We start from the raw sequence: 26,468 nt of genomic DNA, 5'->3' as shown, positions 1-26,468 counted from the left end.
CCCAGAAACACTTGGTTCTGAGAGGAAGTCAACATAGATTCTGAAGCAAGAGCTAGTGAGAGGGAGATTGAATCAAAAGGTCATTCAAATAAGGAAATATTTGAATTCCCTAAAGTCTGCAGAGGGCTACCACAAGGCCAGACATTTGGTAAAGACCCTCAGAGCTGTAGAAAGACCAAAAGGCAAAGCAGACAACTAGTAATGAGAGAAAAAAACAAAGAAACATAAAAAGAGAGGAAAAATAGAAATGTGGATATAAGTGTCCTTCAAATCCAGGGATACCAGAAAAGCTTGAAGCTACAGATGGAAAAGTGTCCGAAGAGACAACATCCTGAAAGAAGGAACCTTGAGAAATGTGTTGAGAAAAGACATGCCTAGAATGGGCCTCCACAACCCTCCTTTGTGGAAAGCAGGAACATCTGGAATAAAAACCTGTCCCCTACTGAGACAGTGGGACAGGCTAGAGGGCTCCCTGTACCACCAGATCCTGCAAAACCAAGGAAAAATGAGAGGCTGACATGGAGGAGGCTGAAGAAGGCCTAAAAAATGAGGAAGGAACTTCAACCCATAAAATAACAATTCTGGATAATGGAAAGTACTGAAGCATCTGTGGTAATCTGTTGCCAAACACAAAAATAGAGTCAACCTCAAAGACAGAGGAATCTAGCTGAGGGGTAGGAGGGTCAGAATATCAAATAGAAGCAGATTTGTCAGGGAAAGAAGGCTTTTGGCTCTTAGCACCCTGAGAAGGCATGTTTGGAAAAACCCTCCTGAAAGTTCTCTTGCCCCTAGAAGGCTGTTTAGACTGCCTGCAAACAAAATATGGCTTAACAGGATAATTTTCTCTGAAACTTAGAAACAGGAGAGACAAAGATTTTTCTGAAGTCCTGCATCATTTTACCATTATCCTGAAGGGTCTTAAATAATTCAGTCACAGTAGTGCAAAACAGATTCCGGTTGTCTAAGGAAAAATTCAATAACTTGGCCTTGACGTCTTCAGGCAGAGCCTGAAGGCATATTCAAGAATACCTCCTCATAACAGAGCCAGAGGCAGCTGCCCTAGAGGAGGCATCTGAACCATCACAGCTACATTTAACTGAATTACGAGCCACCTGACAAGAGCAGCACAAAAGAGAATTGGCAGAAGTATTACCCTCTGAGTCAGGCAAATCAGCCAGAATGCCCACAAGTTGGGAGAGAAATGCCAGGACAAACCTAGCCATATGGGTCTGGTAATTAATAGCCCTGAGGCAGCAGATATGTACACTTTTAACCATACTTGTCCATACCACGGCAGTCCTTATCAGAAGAAAAAAGCTTAGACGAAGACAGAAACTTGGATGGTTTATCAGTGGCTGCATTAACAACAACAGGAATCGAGGAAGGGCTTAAACTGCTGAGCTTCAAGAACTTTATAGAACCTGTCTTTTTTTTTTTTTTTTTTCTTACAGGCGGGAGGTTGAGAGTTAGGGCCTTGAGAAGCTACAGTAAAAGTATACAGGAGGGCAGCCAGCACTGGAGGGATTGCAGAAGGTCAAGGAAAATCTATTTCCAAGAGTTCACAGTATCTTTTTTAAACACCAGAAATCTATGAACAGTCCATCATACAAAGCACCATTTCCCAAAAGACAATTCCTCCATAGGAGAGTCAGGAGAAAGGGAATCCTTCTTATGAGACCCCAAGGCAAGGTGAGAATGGATCTGAAAGGAGTAAGTCAATGACGCCCATCAAGGGAATCAGAGTCACTAGGGCATTTGCAAGGAACAGACGATCCTTTCGGGGGGGGCTTAAGAGCAAATGAAAATCTCCTGAGAAAAATTCTACCATTCCATTTTTTGTGATGATCCTTATCCACAGGGGCCATACGCTTTGTTTTCTGCTTTTTTTTAAGGAACATCAGATTTAACATATCTAGGAGGTTCAGATCCCTGTTTAGATTCAATAAAGGTACTAGGGGCATATTTCTTAACAAGTATTTGGGAATTCCCCTATGCCTCTTCAAACTAATCAGCAATGGTTTCCCCTCCACATTTGCACAGCCTCAGAGGACATGCAGGCAGGCAGCTCCATGTCGGCCTCAAACTGGATCACAGCACAGGGAGCTGACAGCAGCACCAAACAGTCCTTGGGTTCTTTATCCAACCTGATGAATATGTCCATTGGGAGGCTGGACAGCAGTAGGATTAGTATGCTCCTTTTTGGCTTTCTTTTTAAACAGTGGCTGAATGTCAGGATAGGTGGATTTGGTTACAATACCCTGAGCCAAAAGCTTCAATTGCTGGTTTTCCAAGTAAATGGAGTGAGATGAGAAATGACTGCCAAGTTTCTTAGGGAAAATGCTAGACAAATCTCACACTGCATATGACCGTGGGTAGCACCCAAACAAAAAAGGCACTGTTCGTGTGTATCTTTTCCCTTCCAGTATGACATGTAAACTTAAGGTAGTAGGTAGAAAAAAGAAAGGAAGAGACCACAATGGGGCACTTATCTGTAGAAGACTGAGTAGTAGAATGAACCTGGAGAATGTTTGGTAGACCGGACATTCGGTTATCCTCTGCAGGATATCTGAGGAATAAGGAATACTGCAAAATTGATAAGGAAGGACATCACACAGATAGAAAAAACAATGTCATACATTTTATATTTACATAAGGAGTAACTGAACTGCATCCATGTATAAGGTCTCTGAGACTTGGTTATTTATAAAGGTTCATACAATAGACTAAATCGAATACTAACAGTAGAATAGGGAGGTAGACAGTTGAGAAAATAGTAGATACACAGCTGAAAGGAAGGAAAGGTGTAGGGAGGCAGGATAGGAAGTGGCTCAAGTCTGATGGAGGAATGAGAAGAATAAGGCAAGGATGGGAAAAGCAGTGATGGTGTAAGTGTGCATGTCTAAGAAGGTTCTTACAGTTGGTGGCTATTACAGGTTTAAAGTTGGGGCAGAAAGCTGTTAGAGGGTAGCTGCAATTATGTTACACAGAATAGCTGAACATTTACATACAAATCATTCTTGCAGAATGACCAATATAGTTAGTTTAAAATAGCAGTAATTAGAGATGTTGCAGATATCAGGTGGGAGTGAATACCAAAGTTTGCATGATGTTGTGAAGAAGGTATTATCAGTGGTGTACAATGCGACTTTGGGTCTTGTGTGAACATTGCTTGCTTGAGACTGAAGTTGGTAGGGGGTGTCTCTAACAGTCTGCTACTTACTGGGGACACATATTCACTGCAGTATGTTGTGAACTAGGCAGAGGAGTAACAGATTGGCATATTCTGTTATGGACACAGACAGCTCTTTGGAATATTATACAGTGCTGTCCACTCTTGTAGGAGAGAAGCATCACTTCACATATTTTGTTGGTGAATGTTTTGTAGGGCTTTAAGTTTTTTCTAATGGATAAGTATGCAAAGTACAGCCAAAGCATATGCACGACAAGGCAGCAGAACATTTTTGCCAGTGGCTTTTCTTTCATCAATGGTGAGAATGTGTGACATGCGGATGCAGCCAAATACAATGTAACTGATCTGGGCTTTTATAATTTTAACTTTGAGTCATCCCTAAAAATCAGTAGGACTTCAACACCACCATATTCTATACATTTGAACCACTTTAAATAGCTTGTTAAACAAATCACGTGACGTAAAATATCTAATGGTAGTAAAACAAATTAATTCAACGTGTATCAAAACTATCTGCACAGTGTAAAAAAATACATATGTAACAAAATATGTGAAAAATACTATTAAGGGGTTGCTTGTTAAAAGAATGTGTAAATAAATATAGAAATAACAATGTTTGTTTAAAAATAGTCTAAATGCATTTAAAAATTCATCATAATCTGGCAGCTCTAGATTTGAGCATAGGGATAATGGAAAAATGTTGAAAAAAAAGCCCTAATTATTAGATACATTCAATCAGAGCTGCCAGATCAATTCTCTGTGCTCAATTTTGGTTTCCCAAGAAGTTCATTGTGTGGGACCACTTCCAATATGCCAAACTTAAATTTCTAATTAGTACACACCTGGGTGTGTTTGAATAAGGCATTGTTAGAGTTCTGCTTTAAAATAGTGCAAAAATGCTCAAATTATTTTCCTAAAATGTTAAGTTTTACCAATGTAATAATTTTAACCTCCTTCACACAGTGCTATATAAATCACTCCTTTGTAAGCACAATTGCCATGTGCTATGGGAAAGGTGTAAGAAACCCACCCAAGTGTATACATTCCTTATCTAGAATGGGTGAACATTGTCCACAGGTACCACATTTTCTAGTGCCATTAATATGGGTACCTGTGGGATGGATTTTGGGGTGTTCTTATAAATGTTTAAAATTCCACTTGTCTTAAAAACAAATCTAGGTGCATCCCATAAAATGTTAAAAATGTACTTGTTCACTTTCAGAATATTCCAGTTATTCCTAACAATATCTTTCATAATTTCTGAGGAAGAATTGTATGTGACCACTCGTGCATTAGAGAAAAAGAAGTTCTCTACCTACCATAACGTTCCATGTTAGTTGTCTTCATCTCACCTTCTTTCTTGCTGGTTGGGATTGGAGCCAATCCTCGGCTCCGACTCAGCCATCCTCAATAGCTCAAGAGCTGTTTACTGGCTTGAGGCTACCCCTTATCCCATAATGCCTAGCGATAGCTACCCAGATCTCGTTTGAAATAGCTAACTCCAAACATAGCAAGAGAATAGACTAATCCAAATAATAGGCTGACTATACCTGCCATAGTCTCTAAGTCAAGAGAGGAAAAAAAACAAGAGAACACTCAGCCAGTGAAACAGAACTCCTCTCGGTCCACTAGGACTGGGGGACGAAGGGTGGGATGCAAGAAAGAAGGCGAAATGAAGACAACTAACATGGAACATTATGGTAGGTACATAACTTCTTTATGTTAAGTTGTCTATCTCGCCTTTGTTCTTGCTGGTTGGGACAGCGTCCCTAGCACCTAACATCCTGGGTGGCTCAGTGGAACAGACTCTTCAGAACAGTGGAACCAAAGTCAGCTCTGCTCCTGGAGACCATATCCAGCTTGTAATGAGAAATAAAGGTATGAGGGTTTGCCCACGTGGCAGCTGCACAGATAGAATCCATGGACAACATGGACTGGAAGGTTACAGAGATGGCCAAGGCCCTAGTAGAATGACCTTTCGGTTTGATAGGTAACTGTTTGTTCCTTAACTGATAAATGAAAGTAATAGTGTGTGATAACCATCTCGACAAGGTTACCTTGGAAACTGGGAGACCTTGTTGGCCTAAGAAAGGAATAATTGGTCCGACTTCCTTATTTCTTTAGTTCTGTGCAGGTAAAAACGCAATTGTCTATGAACATCCAAGTTGGTGCAGTTTGTACTCTGCCTTGTTGGTATGATTAGGGAAAAACACAGGAAGGTCTATAGATTGATTTAAATTATTTTCTGAGCAGACTTTAGGAAGAAACGAAGGATTAGTCCTCAGAGCAACCCTGTCCTTATGAAAAACCTGTCCTTATGAAAAACCAAGTAGAGAGGACGAACACAGTGCCTGAATTTTGGAGATGCGTCTGTCTGAAGTAATAGCTACCAGAAAAAGTGTCTTCCAAGATAGAAACTTGATGGAGCAGGACGCTGCTGGTTCAAAAGGGGGCAGAATTAAGGAAGTTAGGACTAAATTAAGGTCCCAAGGAGGAGGAGGATCTCTCACTGGAGGCCTAAGAAGAGTTGTCCCTCTCAAAAATGTTTTACAGAGCTTATGAGACATAGCGTTAGAATTTGACAAGCCAACATTTAAGTTAGAAATGGCCGCTAATTGTACCCTGATCGTAGTGGAAGCAGACCCGGAGCGAAACAGATGTGCTAGGAATTCCAGAATTTCATGTACTGGGGCTGAAAAGGGATCCACATTTCTAGCCTCTGCCCAACAAGAGAAACGTTTCCATTTGCTAGCGTAAGTTTTCCTCGTTGTAGACTTATGAGAGGAGACGATAATCTCATGGACTACTGGGGAAATGCTGGGAAGCCTGGCTACGGTTGGAAGTGGAGCAACCAAGCTGTGAGCTGGAGAGTTTTGAGGGATTGATGCAACCCGCCTGATTGATGAACCAGGAGGTCTGGAATTGGGTCCAGAGTCCAGGGCTGATCGAGAAGGTAATGGTGCAGGAACGGGAACCACATCTGTTGAGGCCAGTAGGGGGCAATGAGGATCATTTTGCAACTCAACGATATTGCTTTCTGTATAAGTTTGGGTATCAGGGGGAAAGGAGGAAAGGCATGAAGAAGTCCCTGGGGCCAATCGTGGACTACAGCATCTCTGGGTATGTGACCCGGAAACGGAAGAAGGGAGAAGTAGTTGCTGCATTTGCTGTTGAAGGGGGTGGCAAAGAGATCGCAGCAAGGCTGTCCCCATTTGCGGAAAATTAGAAGTTATGTACCTACCATAACGTTCCATGTTAGTTGTCTTCTCTTGCCTTCTTTCTTGCTGGATGGGTTCGGAGCCGATCCTCGGCTCCGACTCGGCACTTGCTTAGCTTGAGAACTCCTTTTACCAGCTCGAGGCAACCCTATATCCCATGATGCAAGGCGGAACTACCTCAGATCTCGTTTGGTAGCTAACCTACCCTGCTAAGGACTAACCTAACATATTTAGGAAACCCAAGTTCATAATAAAGAGTCCTCTAATGAAGGCTCAGGAGGAAACAACCTGATAGGAACTCTTCAAGATCTGTCCAGGCCAGGGGGAAGGAGGGAGGCAAGAAAGAAGGCGAGAAGACAACTAACATGGAACGTTATGGTAGGTACATAACTTCTAAATGTTAAGTTGTCAATTTCGCCTTCATTCTTGCTGGATGGGACCGCGTCCCTAGCACCTGTATCCCGGGTGGCTCAATGGAACAGACTCTTGAGAACTGTGGAACCAAAACTGGCCCTGTCTCTGGAGGCCAAATCTAACTTGTAATGAGAGACCAAGGTATGAGGAGTGGCCCAAGTAGCTGCTGCACAAATGGTATCAATGGGTAGTCTATCCTGAAAGGCTGCAGAAGTGGATAGACTCCTGGTTGAGTGTGCTTTCGGTTTAGAAGGTAGTTGCTTGCCTCTGAGAGAGTACACATAAGAAATGGTGGAAGACAACCATCTGGATAAGGTCACTTTAGACACTGGAAGACCTTTCCTGTTTTCTGCATAGGAGACAAATAACTGGTCCGATTTCCTGAATTGTTTCGTTCTATGCAAATAGCACCTGAGCTGACGATGGACATCCAAAAAATGAAGCTTTTGTTCAGCTCTGTCAGAATAGTTTGGGAAAAAAACTGGTAGATCTATGGATTGATTAATATTGGTTTGAGATACAACTTTGGGGAGAAAGGATGGGTTCGTTCTTAAGGATACCCTGTCCTTATGAAAAACCAAGTAAGGGGAACGGATGCAGAGAGCTTGAATCTCGGAAACCCTTCTTGCTGAAGTGACAGCCAGTAAAAATATAGTTTTCCAGGTCAATAATTTCAAAGAACATGAGGCAGACAGTTCGAAGGGAGGTAACATCAAGGATGCCAACATTAAATTTAGATCCCATTGCGGAGGAGGATGCTTTTTCGGCGGCTTTAGGAGAAAAACTCCTCTCAGAAAGGTCTTGCATAATCTATGAGACATAATGTTATGACCATGTAAGCCAACATGATACTTGGAAATAGCAGCCAGTTGAACTTTTACTGTAGATGAAGAAGATCCTGACTGAAAAACCTCAGCCAGGAAATCTAAAACAGAATGCACAGGAGCAGTAAAGGGATCAATATTCCTGGAATTTGCCCAAATGGAAAAACGTCGCCACTTGCTAGCATAAACGGTTCTGGTGGACGACTTTAAAGAAGCCACTAAGATGTCTCTGACCGAATCAGAGATCATCGGAAGCCTGGCTAGGGAAGGAAGTGGAGCAACCAAGCAGTGAGGTTGAGAGAATGAATGGCCCGGTGCTGTTGACTCGACTGGTGGATCAAGAGATCCGGAACTGGGTCCAGATGCCAGGGCTGCACCAGGAGGTGACGATGCAGAGACGGAAACCAAATTTGTCGAGGCCAGTAAGGGGCAATGAGAATCAACTTGGCCCTCAAAACGGTGGCTTTCTGAATGACTTGTGGAATCAAGGGAAAGGGAGGAAAAGCGTACAGAAGTCCCCGGGGCCAATCCTGGGTTAGAGAGCCTCTAAGGGGTTGGCCTGGTAGGGGAAAGAGGGTGAAAAAATCGGGGCACTTGTTGTTTTGGGGTGTAGCAAAAAGATCGCAACAAGGTGTGCCCCACTTCAGAAAAATCTGGTCCACTACAGATTGATTGAGAGACCACTCGTGAGGCATGAGAATGGATCTGCTCAGCCTGTCCGCCAAGAGGTTGGACCTGACGGGGATGTGCGTTGCTATCAGAAACCGATGAGAGGAGATTGCCCATTGCCAAAGTCTGAGAGCTTCTCGACACAACGGATAGGACCTGGTCCCGCCCTGCTTGTTGATGTACCAGACCACGGACATGTTGTCCGTTTGTACTGCAATAGTCCCTACGGGAAGAAAGTCATTGAGGGCTTGCAACGTTAAAAGCACCGCTCTCATCTCCAGGACATTTATGTGCAGATGGTATTCTATGGGTTGCCACGTCCGTGGACCATCCTGCCCTGATAATGCCCCCACCCGATCAGAGAGGCATCCGTAGTAACTGTGGCAACCGGAGGAGGGGGAACAAAAGGTCGGCCCTGATGAAGAAGAGGGGAAGATATCCACCAATTCAGATGAGTCCTGCATGATTGTGTGACTAAGATTTCGTGCCTCATCGGAAGACTGTGGAACGACCACTGAGTGAATAACATCCACTGCAGAAGACGCATGTGGAAGCGAGCTAGTGGTAGAAGAACAATGGCCGCAGCCATAAGACCTAGAACCTTTAGTATCAGCCTGGCTTTGACATTGCTGCTCTGCAATAAAATCCGAACGTCTTTTTGGATGTCCAGAATTCTTTGATCTGTTAGTCTGGCTAACATTTTGACGGTGTTTAATTCTGCGCCTATAAAGGTGATAGATTGGCAAGGCCGCAGAGAAGATTTTTTGAAATTCACTGAAATTCCCAAACTCCTGCATAGCTGCAGAGTGTAGTCTCTGGTCTGAAGAAGCTGACACCTGGTGGTGGCGGAGAGGAGCCAGTCGTCTAAATAAGGAAACACCTGGAATCCTTGACGTCTCAGATGAGCTGTGACCACTGCCATACATTTGGTAAACACTCTGGGGGCTGAAGTGAGGCCAAAGGGCAGGGCTCTGAATTGGTAATGACTGGTCCCTAACCGAAAGCGGAGAAACCTTCTGGAGCGCCTGTGAATCTTTATGTGATAGTACGCGTCCTGAAGGTCTATAGAGCACATCCAGTTGTCCTTGCCCAGAAAGGGCAGAATGGACTGAAGCGTGACCATCCGGAATCTTGCCTTCTTGACAAATCTGTTTAGACTGCTCAGGTCTAATATTGGTCTCCAATCTCCCGTCCTTTTGGGGACCAAAATGAATCTCGAGTAGAAGCCGGATCCTACTTGGTCTGCCGGAACAGTCTGGATGGCTCTTTTTTCTAGGAGCTTTGAAACCTCCTGTTCTGCCAAATCCCTTTGACCGGGTGAAATGTCTGGAAGGGATTGTTGAGATACGGGATACCTTTCGAAGGGGATTTTGTAACCCTCGGATATGATCGACTGTACCCACATATCTTGTGAAAGGGAATGCCAGGCTACTGGGTACAGCGAAATCCTTCCCCCGACTGCCTCCAAGGGTGGACAGTCGGGCAACACCTCAGGGGTGCTGAAAGGGCTTCTCAGGAAGAGACTCCCTGTTGCCCTGGTTCTGAGGACCCCCTGCCTCTAGGGCGTCTATTATTGTTACCCCTCTGCCTCTGGGGTAAACTGACCACGTGTGTCCGGTGTAGCTCCTTGGGCTTTGGAACCACATCTTCCCTCCCTTCTGACCCTTGGGATATGGTCTAGAAGGGTGGAAAAATGGACTCCAACGGCAGAAAGAGTTTTACCGTCCTGCTCACACCTGGTCAAGGTATCCTTCACCTGAGGTCGAACAAAGCCGAACCATCAAAGGGGTATTGGTGAAGGACGCCTTAAAGGGTCCGTAAAATTACAAAGCCGCATCCAGGCTTGACGTCTAAGAGCCACTCCTGTGCCTGCGGCCCTGCTCGCTCCATCGGCCGCATAGGATATGAGCCGCATGGAGGAGTTGGATAAGGAATTCAGGATTGCTAGCTGTGAGGCAATCTTTCTTGAGCCCCAGCAGCAGAAGGATCCTGGACCACTTCACCTAGTTCCTTGAGAATATCTCTTTGAAGCCTGGTGAAGTGACAAAGGTAGTTCAGCGAACGCATAGCAAAGGCCGCTGAAGAAAACATCCACTTTCCATACCTGTCCATGGTCCTAGAATCCTTGTTAGGAGGATGGACAGGTACTGAAGGATCCGCAAGTTCCTTCTTAGTGGCGGCCGCCACCACCATAGCATCCACAGAGACGCCCTTGGAAAAAAACTGTTTGTCCGTAGGGGCCGTAATAAACTTGGATGGTCTCCTGGGGACAGGTTCTACAGAATCTGGAGCTGCCCACGCCTTCCGAGCCACTACCTGCATAAGTGGGTCGAAAGGCGGAGACACCCAGGAGGTGGAGGGTCGGGATCCAAAAGCCTCCAGGTATACCGACTCATCCTCGGAGGGGTCAATGGATGGCCAATTCCCCCTCTGTTTGAGGAGCTCAAGGATGTCTGAAAAGGAGACATCCTCAGAGGGGGATCGTGGGGAACCCTCCGACTCATCTAAGTCGGTATCAGATGTAGTAGACTCAGGGGAGTCTGTGTGTTTCCTCTTACACGTCGTCTTCGAGGGGTTCACCTGCAGGATCAGGAGAAACTTCGGAAGAGGAAGATATTCCCAATGGGGAAACCTGGGACGATGGATCCCTGGGCCTGAGAGCAAGAGGCTGGCAAGAGGCGTCTACAGGCACCGAAGAGGGAGGAGCTACAGGGATGGACCGTTGACCTGGCTCAGGAGCCAGGACACTCCTCATCACCTCAAAGGCTCCCCTCCCGGCAGACCGGAATATTCCCACTCCGAGGAAATAGGAATTCCCGGCGCGACTGAGAGGGAAGGCCCCGAGGCCGATGTCGGTGCCGAGCTTACCAAAGCCGAAGCCCGAGAGGGAGGCGGGTCGGACAAGGGTCCGATGCCACTAGCCCCTCGGAGCCGACCAGGAAACTTGACGACCGGATCCCTCCAAGGAAGGTCTCAAGGAGGAGATCGGAGCCAAGACGACGGAGCCGAAAGGATGTATCGGTTCCGGCTCGAAACAGTCGCTGTCCCGAAGCTCCGGCTCCGAACTCTGGTGGGGAGTCAGAGGAGGAAGTTCAAGGGTGAAGCAATAGTCAAGTCTGCTGAGACGGGCTATGGAGCATTTGGGCCAGTGCCTGCGACTTTAACAGCCTGCTTACCACCCTCTCTAAATCGTGGTCAGACAGCCTGGAAGATCTCGAAGATCGGCTCCGATGACTCCGCTCCGACAAAGAGGAGACCCCGGAGCCGAGTGGATAGATTCCAAAGACGGGACCGAGATCTCTTCTTGGAGGAAGTCATCGGAGCCGGCGTCCTATGGGTTCCAGATGGAGCCAAGGCTTCTCGGCCCGATACTGGATACTGTGTCGGCTCCCGCCGGGGCCCACAGGGCAACAGCGGATTTGGTGTCGGAACCGACCCTAGCTTAGAAGGAGAAAGATCGGCTCCGCCGGAGCCGATCTCGACTCCGAAGGAGTCGGAGCCACCGGGGGAGGCTTGGAAGCTGTAGCCTGACCCTTGGATGGCTTGGAAGGCTTACTGGACCCAGGTTTAGTGGGTGAACCTTCCGGCTTTAGCAAGCCACGGAGGATTAACTTGTTCCTCCTTTCCTGCAGGACTCGCTGGCTAAAAGAGTGACACAAAGCACAGGAGTCCTGCAGGTGTAAAGGCCCCAGGCAGTAAACACAAGAAGTGTGACCGTCTGTCAGAGACATTTTCTGACAGCACGAGTCACACTTCTTGAAGCCCGAGACCTTTACCTCTTTAGACATAGTCTATGGAAAAAGAGTAATAAAATACTCACACAGACACACACACACCAAAAACAGTCACACAAATTAATCCCCAAACACAGACACACAGATAGGGATTAATAAGGAAGGCCTAGGCCTAACTGAAAATTTTTAAAACTTTTTATAAAGTAAAATTTTTTTCTATATGGGGAATAGGGTGATTAAATGTGACACTATACACTAAAAAATAGGAAAAAGGGGAGAAAAAACCCTGACTAAAGCTGTTTGAAAACTCAAACTTACTTCAGCTGGCAAAAAAGGAGACCTCTTCGCAAAGCGGCAAACGAGATCTGAGGTAGTTCCGCCTTGCATCATGGGATATAGGGTTGCCTCGAGCTGGTAAAAGGAGTTCTCAAGCTAAGCAAGTGCCGAGTCGGAGCCGAGGATCGGCTCCGAACCCATCCAGCAAGAATGAAGGCGAGATTGACAACTTAACATTAAGATTTGCAACTTCCTGATTCAGAGACCACTCGTGAGGCATGAGGATAGCTCTGCTGAGCCTGTCTGCTATGCCATTGGATCTCTCAGGGATGTGCGTCGCAATCAGAAAACGTTGGAAGGAAATCGCCCACTACCAAAGTCTGAGTGCTTCTCAACACAGGGGGTAAGATCTGGTTCCACCCTGCTTGTTGATGTACCACACCACTTGACATGTTGTCTGTTTGAATAGCAATGGTCCCGGAAGGAAGAGAGTCTTGAAGGGCTTGCAACGCCAGGAGCACGGCTCTCATTTCCAGGACATTTATGTGTAGATGGTACTCGTGAGGTTGCCAAGTGCCTTGGACTGTCCTGCCCAGTTAATGCCCCCCCCACCCTATCAGGGAGGCATCTGTCGTCACTGTGGCTACCAGAGGGGGGTTGTATGAAAGGTCTGCCCTGAGTAACTAGTGGGGAGACCATCCACCAAGAAAGATATCTTTTGCATGCATCCGTGATCATGATCATGTGAGTCATGGGTAGCTCTTGGAAACACCACTGCGTGAACAGATGCCACTGAAGAATTCTCATATGAAAGCGCGCTAGTGGGATTAGAAGAATGGCTGCTGCCATGGAACCCAGAGTTTGAAAGACGTACCTGACTTGGATCCTTTTGCTCTGCATTAGAATTTGTACCTGCTGATGAATTGCAGACACCCTTTTTAGTGGCAGCCTTGCAAACATATTCCTTGTGTCTAAGTCTGCTCCTATGTAAGTGATAGATTGACAAGGCGACAAGGCAGATTTTTCAAAATTTATTATAATGCCTAGTTGGGAACAGATTGTGATTGTGTAGTCCCACGCTTGTAGGAGTTGATGCCTGGTGGTAGCAGTGAGGAGCCAGTCGTCTAGATATGGAAACACCTGGAATCCTTGACGTCTCAGGTGAGCCGTGACCACTGCCATACATTTGGTGAACACCCTGAGGGCTGTGGTGAGACCAAAGGGCAGAGCTCTGAAATGATAACGACTGGCCACCAGCCGGAAGCGAAGATATTTCCTGGAGCGCCTGTTCATCTTGATATGGTAGTACGCATCCTGACGATCTATCGAGCACATCCAATTGTCCTGACCCAGAAAGGGTAGAATGGACTGTAGCGTGACCATCTGAAACTTTGTTCTTTGTACAGACCTGTTTAGTCTGCTGAGATCCAGAATCAGTCTCCAGTCCCCTGTCTTTTTTGGTACTAAAAAGAACCTTGAGTAAATTCTGGATCCGTGCTGGTCTGCCGGGACTTCCTGGATGGCTCTTTTTTCTAGCAGTTTTGAAACTTCTATTACTGCTTGCTCCTTCAGATTGGGTGGAACATCTGGAAGGGTCTTCCTTGACTGTAAGGGGGGTTGATGGAAGGGAATTTTGTAACCTCCGGATATAATAGACCGTACCCATCTGTCTTGTGTTAAACTTTGCCAGGCTTTTGGGTACAGTGAAAGTCTTCCCCCGACTGCCTCCAGAGGTGAGCAACCAGGCAACCCTTCAGGGATGATGGAAGGGCTTACCAGAGAAAGATTCTCTGTTGCTCTGGTTCTGCGGACCCCCTCTGCCACGAGGGCAGCGTCTATTATTACTATTTCCCCCTCTGCCTCTGGAGGAAAAATCACTACGTGTGTCAGGCAAGGCTCCCTGAGATTTACGGAACCACATCGTCCCACTCTTCTGACCCTTGGGGTAAGGTCTAGAGGGAGTGGAAAAATGGACTCCCATGGCAGAGAGAGTCTTGCCTTCTTGTTCACACCTAGTCAAAGTGTCTTTCACCTGTGGTCCAAAAAGAAAGGAACCATCAAAGGGGGTGTTGGTGAGGGAAGCTCGAAAGGGTTCCGCAAAGTTACACAGCCGCATCCACGCATGCCTCCTAAGGGCCACACCCGTACCTGCGGCTCAACTCACCCCATCGGCTGCACAGGAAATGAGCCTCATGGAGGAGTTAACAATAGAATTAAGCATCGCTATCTGGAAAGCTACTTTGGCTTGTGCTCCCTCAGCTGTTGGATCTTGGAGCATATCTCCAAGCTCTTTAAGGAGATCTGTTTGAAGTCGGGTAAAATGACATAGGTAGTTCAGTGACCTCGTGGAGAAGGTCGCTGAAGCGAACATTCTCTTCCCGTATCTGTCCATCATCCTAGACTCCTTGTTTGGGGGATGGACAGATGAAGAGGTCTCCGCTAACTCTTTTTTAGTGGCTGCTGCTACCACCATGGCATCAACAGGAGCACCTTTAGAAAGGAATTGTTTATCCTGGGGCGCTGTAATGAATTTACCAGGTCTCCTCAGAGTTGGTTCCACTGTATCCAGAGCTGACCAAGCCTTTCGAGCCACCACTGCCATAAGTGGATTGAAAGGCGGAGAAACCCAGGAGGTGGAAGGTCGGGAACCGAAAGCATCCAGAAATACAGACTCATCCTCGGTAGGGGCTAGGAGATTCCAGTTCCCCCTCTGCCTAAGCATTTCCAGGATGTCCGAGAAGGAAACATCTTCAGAGGGGGATCTCAGGGACCCTTCCGAATCATCTAAGTCTATATCAGAAGTGACAGACTCAGGGGAGTCAATGTGCTTCCTCTTACACTTCTTCTTCCGAGGGGGCTCCTCTGAGTGATCAGGAGAGGCCTCGGAAGAGGAGGAAACACCCAAAGGGGTGTCCTAGAGCATCGGTTCCCTACGCTTAGGGTCTGGAGGAGGAGCAGAGGTTGGGACAGGCACTACGGGGGAAGGAGCCAGTGGGGCTGAAAGTGGAGCTGACTCAGAGGACAGCACACTCCACATGACCTCAAAAGCGCCCCGCCATGAGGCAGAGAAAGTTCCGGTTCCAAAGAAATAGGAATCTTTCTCCGCACCGAGGGGGACAGCTCAGAGGCCGATGTTGGAGCCAAGCTCACCTGCACCGAAGCTCCGAGAGGGAGAATGGGGTCGGACAAGGGTCTGATGCCACTCGACCCTTTGAAGCCGACGAGGGAGCCACGGCGCCCAGATCCTTCGATGGAAGGTACCACCAAGGGAATCAAAGCCGAAGTCGGAACCAAAGGGTATATGGTTATCGGAGCCGACTACTTGAACGCCAACGAACTCCGGCTCTGAACTCATTGGAGTTGGAGGAGGAACATCGAGAGAAGTGGACGGAGCAGATACCTGTTGAGGACGGCTGGACAACAATTTAACTAGTGCCTGCAACTTTAGCAACCTACTGACTACTCTCTCCACATCATGATCTGACAGCCTAGAGGATCGAGAGGAGTGAGAGGATCCGTGGCTACACTTGCTTTGAAGTAAAGGAGACCGAGGGGCTGAATGCACAGACTCTAAGGAAGGGGACCTCAGCCTCTTGTGGCTCCGTGATGGCTCCGAAGCCTCTGATGGAGCCGACGGGGAGGTTGTCTTGTAGGTACCAGCCAGAACCGACATTGAAGGCAAATCCTGTACTGAAGTCGTCTCTGAAAGTGGAGCCGATGGCTTAATAGATTTAGGGGATTTCACTGGCTGTGAGCTCTTGGCCGGTGAATCCTGGGGTTTTAACAGACCCCTAAGAATCAACTTATTCTTCCTCTCCTGCAGGACTCTTGGACTAAAGGCATGGCAAACATAACAAGAGTCCTGCAGGTGCACAGCGCCTAAACAATAGACGCAAGAAATGTGCCTATCTGTCAGAGACATTTTCTGACAGCATGAGTCACACTTCTTAAACCCAGAAACCTTAGCTTCCTTGGACATGCTATACTGGAAAAAAGGAAACTAACCCATTTAACACAGACAATAAGAGTAAATACTCAGTTAGACACAAAAAGCACACTAGTACTATCTAAGAAGGATATAGATGAAGATTTTTTTTTTTTTAAGGTAATAGGACAGCTTCTAATTTAAACGGCTAACCTAGAAGAAAAACAATAGGAAAGGGGGGAGGGGTGGAGAGAACTCTCTAATTTAAACGAGTTCTACAAAAAAAGGGGCACTATAGAAAAAACAGTTAACTACAGCAGTAACAAAACTATTGCTAAAATAAAACAGAAAGATACTAGAAAAGTTAAATTCTAGAAAGAATTTACACAAAAAGTTAAATATACAAGCCTGAGCCAGAAAAACGACACCCTCGCAGCTGAAGCGGCAAACGAGATCTGGGTAGCTATCGCTAGGCATTATGGGATAAGGGGTAGCCTCGAGCCAGTAAACAGTGCTTGAGCTATTGAAGATGGCCGAATCAGAGCCGAGGATCGGCTCCGATCCCAACCAGCAAGAACGAAGGCGAGATAGACAACTTAACATCAAACTGTTGTCCCCTTGTTTCGTTAACAGTTCTTGGTTTGTGACCACTTTGCACTTAGCAGTGCTCTATATTTCTTACCCCAATTATTAATCATTTCATCCTAAATTTTTGTTAAAAAATCTTGGGGGAGGGGGGTAGTTTCTGTTTTAAAACATCTTAAAATCTTTCTCTGCCTCTTTGAGAAAAACACTGTCATCAGAACACATTCTCGCAATTCTAAGCAACTGTCACTTGAAAATGTTTTTCTTAGAAAAAATTGGGTGACAACTAGAAAAATTGAGGTAACTGTTTGAAAATGTGGGTTTCCTATATACCTTGGAAACAAACTCAGTTTTCTTAATGTCTTTGTAAATAGTCATATTTAAATAGTCCATACTTTCTTTAGAATGTTTATACGTAAAAGTTAAAAATTAGCCAGCTTGGCTAATATATGACACAAATTCATCACAAATGGGGTTAAAATCCTTCCAAAGAAAAAAATGTCATCCAAGAAATGTAAAAACAAATGCCAGTGATGATGGCAATCAGATTTGAAAATGTATTCCCTTTCCCAGCTGTAGATAACCAGATTAGCGTAGGTAGGGGCACAACTTGCTCCCATTGCTACACCTTTCACCTGGTGAAAATATTCGCCCTCAAAATAAATAAAAGTATGAGGCAAAATCAAATCCATAACATCAACAATGAAACTGATCAATCGTTCATTAAGTTTGGTAAATTCAACTATTGCTGAATGGAATAATTCCAAACCTGTCTGATGAAAAATACTTGTAAACAGGTCCACTACATTAACTGTTGAAAAACCACGTGTCACTAAAATATTGCCTAGTCTTACCAAAGGTACTGAAATGATGCTACATGTTCAAAAGGTTGTGTTGCATATGAAAGAGACGTAGGAAGGGGGAGGAGTTAGCTATTTTTATAAGAACTCAAAGAACATCACTTTAGCTTTCCTCTGATTCATTGTGAGGTGTTTGCTAGACAGTCAGGGTTCCAGACAACTGAGGATGTTTTCGGGGCTTTGAAGAATGCTGTTGGTGTTGGTACCAGAATGACAGATGATACCATTAGTGTACAAAATGGTGTTAGAGGTGTTCCTAGAAAGGGATGGATCTTTGTTGTACTCATGCTGACACTGGGTAAGGTGGAGACACTGAGATGACAGTCCAATTGGTAAGGTAGTTGTTGAACCACTGTACTGTGGAGGAACCGAAACTTGCCTGTACAAGGGATTGCAGTAGGAGTGTGTAATTAATAGTAAGAAAGGTTTTAGCGAGCTTCACAAAAGAGAGCTCCTGTAAGGAGGTCTTAATTTTATGCTGGTGAGTGTGGAGTCAACAAGTGTGTGCAGGGCTGGATTTTGTACTTTTGTGTTTTTTTTTTTTTTTTTTTTTTTTTTGTTAATCCTTGCTGATGTGATGAAAAGATGATGTATTTATTGGGGAAGGAATAAAGTTAGTTGTATACTGCCTTTTTGAGCAGTTTGCCAAGATATGGGAGAAGTGATATAGGTCAGAAGTCTGCAGTATGAGAAGGTTTAGAGAATTATGGGGTGGATGTGACTACTGCATTCTTCCATAAGTCTGGGAAGGATTGTTGAGTGAGAGACAAGATGAAGGCATAGTGTACATATTGATCAATGAGCTGTTTTTTTTTTCTTTTTAGGGACCAGGAGAGTAAACCATCAGAACCAGGTGGGCCTGAACTCAGGAAGCTTTGAAGAGGGAAATGAATTGCTTTCTTGGATATTTGTTTGAGGTGAAACGGAGGTATGTATGATTATAGAGGTTCTGGGTTAGACTGATCGGGGGGAAGAAGAGTTGTGGGGCAACTGAACTCAATGGCAAGATCAGAAGCACTGATGTGTGGTGAGATGGTTTGCAACTCTGCATGGATGGATGGTGATGATGATTTCTTTCAAAGATTCTGGAGCTGGAGAAGGTAGAGGCTTGCTTGCTGTGCAGGTAAATGTCCTTCACTCTACAACTACCTTTCTTATTTACCTTTACTGTGTAGGCCAATGTAGTTGATATGATCTTGAGGTCACTGGGTTTGTTTCCACACTTACCAAGCTAAGTTTCTTTGCTTGAGTAACTGTTGAATTGTGAGTTGAACCATGATAAGTGAGAGGCCCTACGTGAATGGAGAACCTTAGGGAAAAATTTGTTGTATGCACAGAATGGCTTTGGTGAGGAAAGAAGCTGCATCGCTGGCATTTGAAAGACAAAAGAGAGTTTTCCACTTAATGTTCTATATGGCAGACTCAAACTGCTTGGGGGCTGTTGGTGAGATTAGTATAGATTTGGTAAAGTAGTGGTGGATATACACACATACACACACACATATATATATATATATATATATATATATATATATATATATATATATATACACACACACACACACACACACAGACACACACACACACACACACACACACACACACACACACACACACACACACATATACATTTTTTGTTGCATATTTAAAGGTAAAAGCAAAGTAGTTACTAATTTCAGGAGGATGAGCAGTTGTGTTGCTGACAAAGGAGATTGGTTTGTTATCAGACCATCTAAAAGCATGCTTCTGTTTTGAAATAATTGGTTAGGTCAGGTTAGCTGACCCAGGCTATGGTTGGCTAGGAGGCTATTAAGGAAGTGTTTGTTTTGACCAAGGAAGTTAATGTTGAAGTCACCCAGGACAAGGATGTGTTTGGTTGAGACCAGTTATTGTTTGTAACAGAGTCTGGAAAGTTATGAGGAAGACAGGAGGAGGAACACAGACTACAGCTATGGTCAGAAATTTGTTTCTGGGGAGACAGACACCCATAATGACCCAATTTGGGCTGTGGTCTTCTGATAAGGGTGACAAGGCAATGATATTGCATTGCATGGATGGTTTAGAAAGCAGTAAGCAGCCTCCTCCTGTGCAGCTACCAGCATGGTCAATTCAGACAATGGTGTGATGGGTGGAGAGTGGGAGACTGTGGCTTGATCCATGTCTTACTGCGTGCACAGATGCAATATGCTTTGCTGTGCTACTTACACTTGGATACTATACTTACACACTTTCAGACTAGCTGCTGAATAAAAGTTCATCATTTCACTACCTGGAATCACTTCATGTCTTGAAGAAAAATCAGACTTAGAATAAGTTAGATATAAAACTGTGTCCCGCTGTATTCTTAAGAGATATTTACTTATTGTATTAATCCTTTGTTGACTGAGTTAGTCCCACTAGGCTAGCAGCCTCATTTAGGTTGAGACACAAGATGATATTTCTACTACTAGAGGAAATTTGGTCAGAGCACCAGGGAACTTCCCCGTTTCTTTTCAATAGGTGCTGTGGGATCATTTACACCCAACTGAGCTACCACCAACTCAAGCAGGCGGGACATTGGTTTAATATCGCATTTGAAGAACACCACATTCAAGAATACAGCACCACAGTTGATCTTCCTGGTATGGGAGTAGAACCCGCAGCCTTCTGCACTAAAGGAGAGTGTACTACCTGTGCTGTGCTGGCACTTCAAACAAAAGTCCCCTGAAGTCACCATATTGAGAACTCTAGGACTGATCATGTAACAAATACGGCAACTAATATAATACAAAAAAAGTCAAATTTAAAATTGATATGAATATTAAATAAGTTAAAGCTTACTCATTGTCAGTTTGCTGTTACAATTTCCATTCCTTGGTCTAGAAAAATAATTAGTGGGACTATGTTTGCAAAAGAGGAAGGTTTAACAGCGGTTTTTACATAATAATTATGTCAGTAGTGATGTAAGGGTGTGGGGCTTATTGATAAAATAAGTGCAGTAGTTAAAATTAAAAACATTAGAATGAGAAAAAGAGTTATTGTTCGAGGAGAAATCACAGCTTTCACTTAGATATGTACCAAGAGGGCTTGACTCCTAAGACCAATGAATACACTATTTTTCTTTGAAAGCCAAGTGAGTCACAGAACTGAACCATAGAGATAATAGTTAGCAGGTCAAACTGCCCTGGCACAACAGGCAGGCCTTTATCTTCTCTCAGCCAGTAAGGTGATTTTAACACCTGTTTCTAGAACCATAATTTAGTGTTTTGGTTAAACTATATTTGCAATAGAATAAGCCGCAAATAGTTTTCTTTATCTGGCAATTAGTCGAAAAGATGAGATGAGATGAAGTGGAGAGAAATAAGATGATGAGATGTTTCTATTATAATTTTGTGGCAAGAAGTTAAACCTTGTTGTGTTATTAAAAAATATGTACAAGGCTGTAATTTAAGTACCAAGAATGGTTAGAATAATGGATTTCAAGATTAATTAAATGCAGAAATTATAATTAAAACTTCTCTCATGAAGCTGATAGAGGTAGGGTAAAGTAAGATAATTTAGATTAGCAAGATATCATCATAAACCAGTGAGGGGTAAAATGAGTTGCATACCTTGGGCTAATAACATTGCCCAACCGTGTGTGCTCTCACAGTGTTAACTAGACAGAACAGAAGTGACAATGTTAGACCATAGGCAATTATTAAAATAATTGTTCCAGTGAAGCCTCATGGAGTTTGGATAAGAATATATGAAACAAATAGGCCTATATAAAGTAATGACGAATAAGCAGTTAGAGATTAATCGGTTACTCAAGCTACACAGCTGAAGTACTTACATGTCCGCATTCTTCACACATGACAGTGCTAGTTATTTCCCCAACGAATATCCTATCCACAAAGTTTGTCTTCACACCTTCTTTCCCATATGCTAGAAAAAAATGCTCACATTACAAATTTAACTACTTTTATTTCATTTAATAAGGTGCAAGCTTTTCTCTTTTTCTGCTGATTGTTTAGAGACTAGAGCAGAATGCAAGAAACAAAGGACCAGAAATATGCAGGTTTAGGATTGTAATTATGATTTACACATTACATCTACATGCAAATACTTCTGAAAATGAAATGCGTGGAATCACTAAATATATTATCCTACTCTGAACAAGTGAGACTTCTTTAACCTGCAAGTGAAAATGAAAACCACATAAAATTTCTGATCCTCTTGGATTATTTTCACTGATCAACCACAACACAAGACAAAAGTATTTAGCCACGACATTCAGATTCATACAGAGCTACCCCCCAAGCATACACATGTCCACTGGTCTATGATATATCGTCTAAATATAAAGTAATCATACTCGTGTTATAAAGTATTTAATCAAGTAGCTAGAAGCAAAAAACTGCACACACCATCAAACGTCGATACTACTACTGCTTCCCCGGTTGTTCTGTTCTTGTACCTCCTGTTCATCCAACTGTAATACGTGCTCTAAAGCTGTACACAGTATTCCCGTGTTTAATAATACATAAAAAAAAATCCAACATCCTCCTGAAAGCATCTGTGTACTGCATATACAGATTTGCATTCATATAAATTTTAAGAGCATGACAGAGAAGGCCAATCAGTACTTGCATATTATCGCAACCAGGTTCCAAACTGGGCCACATTTCTAGCTTCTTGGCTGTGCCCTTCACAGTAGCTCCAATAATATATGAAGAACTGAGACTGGGGGACTAGTGAGAGACAGAGATAAAGAAGAGGAGGGAAATAAAAATTCCTGACACGGGGTATAACTTAATTTTCACAGTGCCGGGACAGCTGTACCTTGTAATCTGCCATGGTATGCCATTACTTTCTGAAAGTCGTTACTGACCCAGAAGGGAAACTCAGACCGTGGAGAGTCTTTTGAAAAGGGGAGGTGATCTTTCACGATTTATGAGTTTGTCTTAAAGAAACAGACTCAACTCACTTTATATTAATCATCATTTAAAGAGTGCATTGAATTTCTTTCAGTCTACCGGTTCACTCTTACCTACTTAATGGGGACTGAGCTAAACGGGAGAATGAGGACTGTGAAAAGGCATCGCCCTGATGAAAATGGCTGTAGGATTGTGAATTACACAGGAATGTTATTCCCTGAAGTATTTAAAATAAGGGAAGCAGTTATAGTAAGCTAAAAAAAAAGATTAAATGCATGTTTATGTCACATAGCTTACAACATGCTGAGAACTGAGATAAAGGATGCATTTATTAACGTCCGGCCATATAAAATAGTGGTATGTTCTTAAAAGTCAATTGTTTCAGTTTGTTTAAAATCATGACATACTCGGCCTCCAATCTCAGACACAGCCACTTAGTTAACATACCAACCCCTGCAAAAACACGACTCCTTTCTCCATAAAATGAAGAATGATGACAGGTTTGGAATCTGGTTGTGATAATACATAAGTATCGGCCAGTCTCACAAAACTGTGTACTGAACCACAAGCGGTTGCTGTATCTATTTACAAGAAAAATGCCCCCTTTTGAGAATTTGGGGGAATGGGTATTTAACATATTCACTTTCTGACTTAGTGCATGTTGTATAGGCATGATGATTTATTATATGAAAATATGTTGCTCAAGAACCAGATGTGAACAATGTGTTGTAACAGCAGCAAAACAAATGTGTCATAAAACAGCAGCAGTGTCAATGTTCAAATACTCAAATATATTCATATTTAGCAATGGCATTTATAATGTGCAGCACTCATGTATTAGTCTGAACAACTCAATTTCTGACAAAGTTTTAATGTACTTACTTCTAGATGCAATAAGGTTTTGTGAATACATTTTACAAGATGTCATCTGAAACATCTTAAATATAAATAAATATTAGTTATATATGTACAGTAATGATGGATCTTGACATTTCTTCACTGATGGGGCTGATCGCAAACAGCAGCACAGCAATCAGCTCTCTCCTACAGCTTGAGCTCCTTTCCTACCTCCAACAATGCAGTGCTGCTCCCAGAAAACATCAGACTGAGTTTGTCAATGTAAAGTCTACCTAACCTAGCATTTTAGTTAGCACAACTAATTTCCAAAGGAATACTATTAACTCCTAGAGAAGTAACTGCTCATGTATATTTAGTACCAATCAGACCAGTTGTGTACAGTACCACCCCCAGCATGTGCCTCACTAACCATGCCAGACAATTACAGAGACTCTAAAGGTTCTTATCCAAAAAGATCATAGGGTTAAAATCCCTACACTAGTCAAGACAAGCTTGAAGCTCTTCCCCTTTATTCAGTTTCTTACTTGCCTTTGAGAGGAAAGTACACTCGTGTAAAATCTTACCATAATAGTAGATGTCCTTCTCTTCACTGTTGCAGTATTCTTTACATGAGGGATCTCCTGCCAAAGATAATCCAAAGCCCAGCCAGTATACTAGAGCCTTTAGATCTTAGAGATGCCGTACGTCACACTTATGCTCCCTGCACAAGGCACAGGGCATAATGTTGATGTACGGATGCAAATACTCAGAGCTGAATTGCCCCAGCAGGAAAAGAGTACCCTCAGGGACAAAAGAGAACATGTACATCCAGAAAGGAAGTGAGAGATCATAGGCCAGGAGGGTAACAAAGCACAGAGGCAAGGGCTAGGAAAGACAGGGAGGGAGGGATGGAGGGACTGAATACTTTAACAGTGAAGAGAAGGACATCTACTGTTATGGTAAGATGTACTACACCCTTCCATATGACTACTGTATTATTCTTTGCATAAGGGAGAATACAAGAGCTAAGAAGAAGGCTGGGAGGGGGAAGACATTGGAGAGCTCTCTGCAAACCCATGCAGAACAGCCCTGGCAAAACTCACCCTGGCCCTGGAAATAATATCCAATTTATAATGTTTAGTGAAAGTATGAACAGTGTACCAAGTAGCAGCCTCTAGGATAGAACTGGTGTCCAAACCCTTGAAAAATGTACTAGGTGAGGTAACCTCCCTGGTAGAGTGTGCCTTTACAGGCAAAGAAAGACATTTGCCATGACAACAATAATAAAAGGAAATGGCTTAGAAATCCAGGATGAGAGGGTTTGTTTAGAAATGGCCATACCCAAATTCCTACAATGAAAAGAAACAAAATGTTGCTCAGACTTGCAAACTGCATTTGTTTTATCTAAATAATACCTGAACTGCCTATGCAGATCCAAGGAGTGAAGAACCATCTCACTGGCAGAGTGAGAAGAATGAAGAAAGGAAGGAAAGAGAATAGACTGATTAATGAACAACTCATTAACCATCTGGCGCATAAAAGAATTATTTCAAAGAGACACACTGTCTCTGTGAAAAACTAAAAAAGGAGGAATAGTCATGAGAGCCTGAAATTCAGACACTCTCTTGGTTAAGTAAGAGCCAAAAAAACAGTCTTCCAAGAACAATGCTGCAAGGAAGCTGAACTAGCAGGTTCAAAAGAAACCAGAGCCAGTTTTTCAAGTACAATTTGAGGTCTCAAGAAGGCAGAATATAAAAAATAAAAAATAAAAAAAATAAAAAAAAAAAAAAAAAAGAAGGCAGAATAGGCTTTCTAGGAAGCCTGAAGTGAATGACACCTTTTAAAAATTGTTTGACCTCAAATCTAGAGGTTAATGGAGGATTCAAGGGCAGACTAGCAGGGACTGTGGATACATGAGCTTTTACTGAAGAATAAGCCAGCCCAGCATGGAGCAGATCACACAAATGAGAGAACCAGAGGAACCTCCAATTTTAATTTCTCCTAGTCTTTTGGGTTTCTAATATCATGACAGGAATGGACCCCATTCCTAAATCAAAGTATTATTAAGGTTCATGAAATTAATATTGTTTCAATCTTTGATGTTAGCCAAAAGTACACTTCAGAGCACCCGCAATGTGCCCAGAACTGAATACTTCTTCAGTACGTACAGAGTTCCATGTATCAGTAGCATATCAAAATATAACTGTAAATTATTTTAACAAACCCATTGTTCATACTACTATTGGAACTGTCTGGGTATCCTTCTTCCACACTACCCTCATTTCTGCCTGCAAATCCTGGTATTTTAAGACTTTGTCTCTCTCTATACTTAAGACATGTAAACACTGGTTGTAGCAATTTCGATGATCTCTTTGTCTTCTTTTCATGGACGACTACATCTGGTTTTCTCTGTCTATTTTTTGAACTGTTGGTATTGGGTGATCCCATGTAATATAAACTTTTTCATTTTCCATAATGCTTTGTGGCTCATATTTCCAGTGCTTCTCAGCTACTTCAATAATGTAATGTTTGCATAATCCCCAATGTAACAGTCTTGCAACATTACTATGCCTTTCTGTACACAGGTCCTCTGCCATTAGTGTATCATATCCAGCAGCAAGATGTGCAACTGTTTTACAAAACCTACATTTTATGTTTCTCTGACATGCTCACTTTGTAAACCAATGTGTACATAGTCCACTATCCTGGGACACCAATATTAAACTTTCATCTTTTGGGTTAAATTAATTTCTCCTTAACTGTTACTGCATCAAATCCTGATTGACAAGAGGTTGTTCCAGGAGTTTTCTGTACTTGCAATTATATTTATGCCTTTTACATATTTCTTGCCTTCTGATCTGATCATTCTCCTTATATTCTTCCTTTTTTTTTTTTTTTTTTTGGCACATTTGGTTGCTGCCCGAATGTTTTGTCTTCTACTGGCTTGCCTTCCATTCCTTCTTAACACTGATATGTTTCTGCTAAACTAAACAGGGAAGTCATCCTAGACTGTTTTTTGTCATGTTTCAAAACTTTCA

The 26,468-nt window shown here is 43.4% G+C and overlaps 1 protein-coding gene across 3 annotated transcripts in view; it reads right to left on the bottom strand.

Moving 5' to 3' along the window:
* Positions 1-26,468, bottom strand: part of USP45 (ubiquitin specific peptidase 45) — a 2,611,314-nt gene that overhangs the window by 556,314 nt on the left and 2,028,532 nt on the right. For all 3 annotated transcript variants that reach the window (XM_044065122.1, XM_044065103.1, XM_044065112.1), the window contains exon 11: positions 21,510-21,601. In XM_044065122.1, coding sequence (XP_043921057.1) covers positions 21,510-21,601 — 92 coding nt within the window. The remainder of the gene's footprint in view (positions 1-21,509; positions 21,602-26,468) is intronic.

The sequence above is a fragment of the Protopterus annectens genome, chromosome 1.part0 (genome assembly GCF_019279795.1).
Source record: "Protopterus annectens isolate FY-2018-M chromosome 1.part0, PAN1.0, whole genome shotgun sequence".
In the NCBI taxonomy this organism is placed as follows: Eukaryota; Metazoa; Chordata; order Ceratodontiformes; family Protopteridae; genus Protopterus; species Protopterus annectens.
This window is presented reverse-complemented; position numbering and strand designations above follow the sequence as displayed.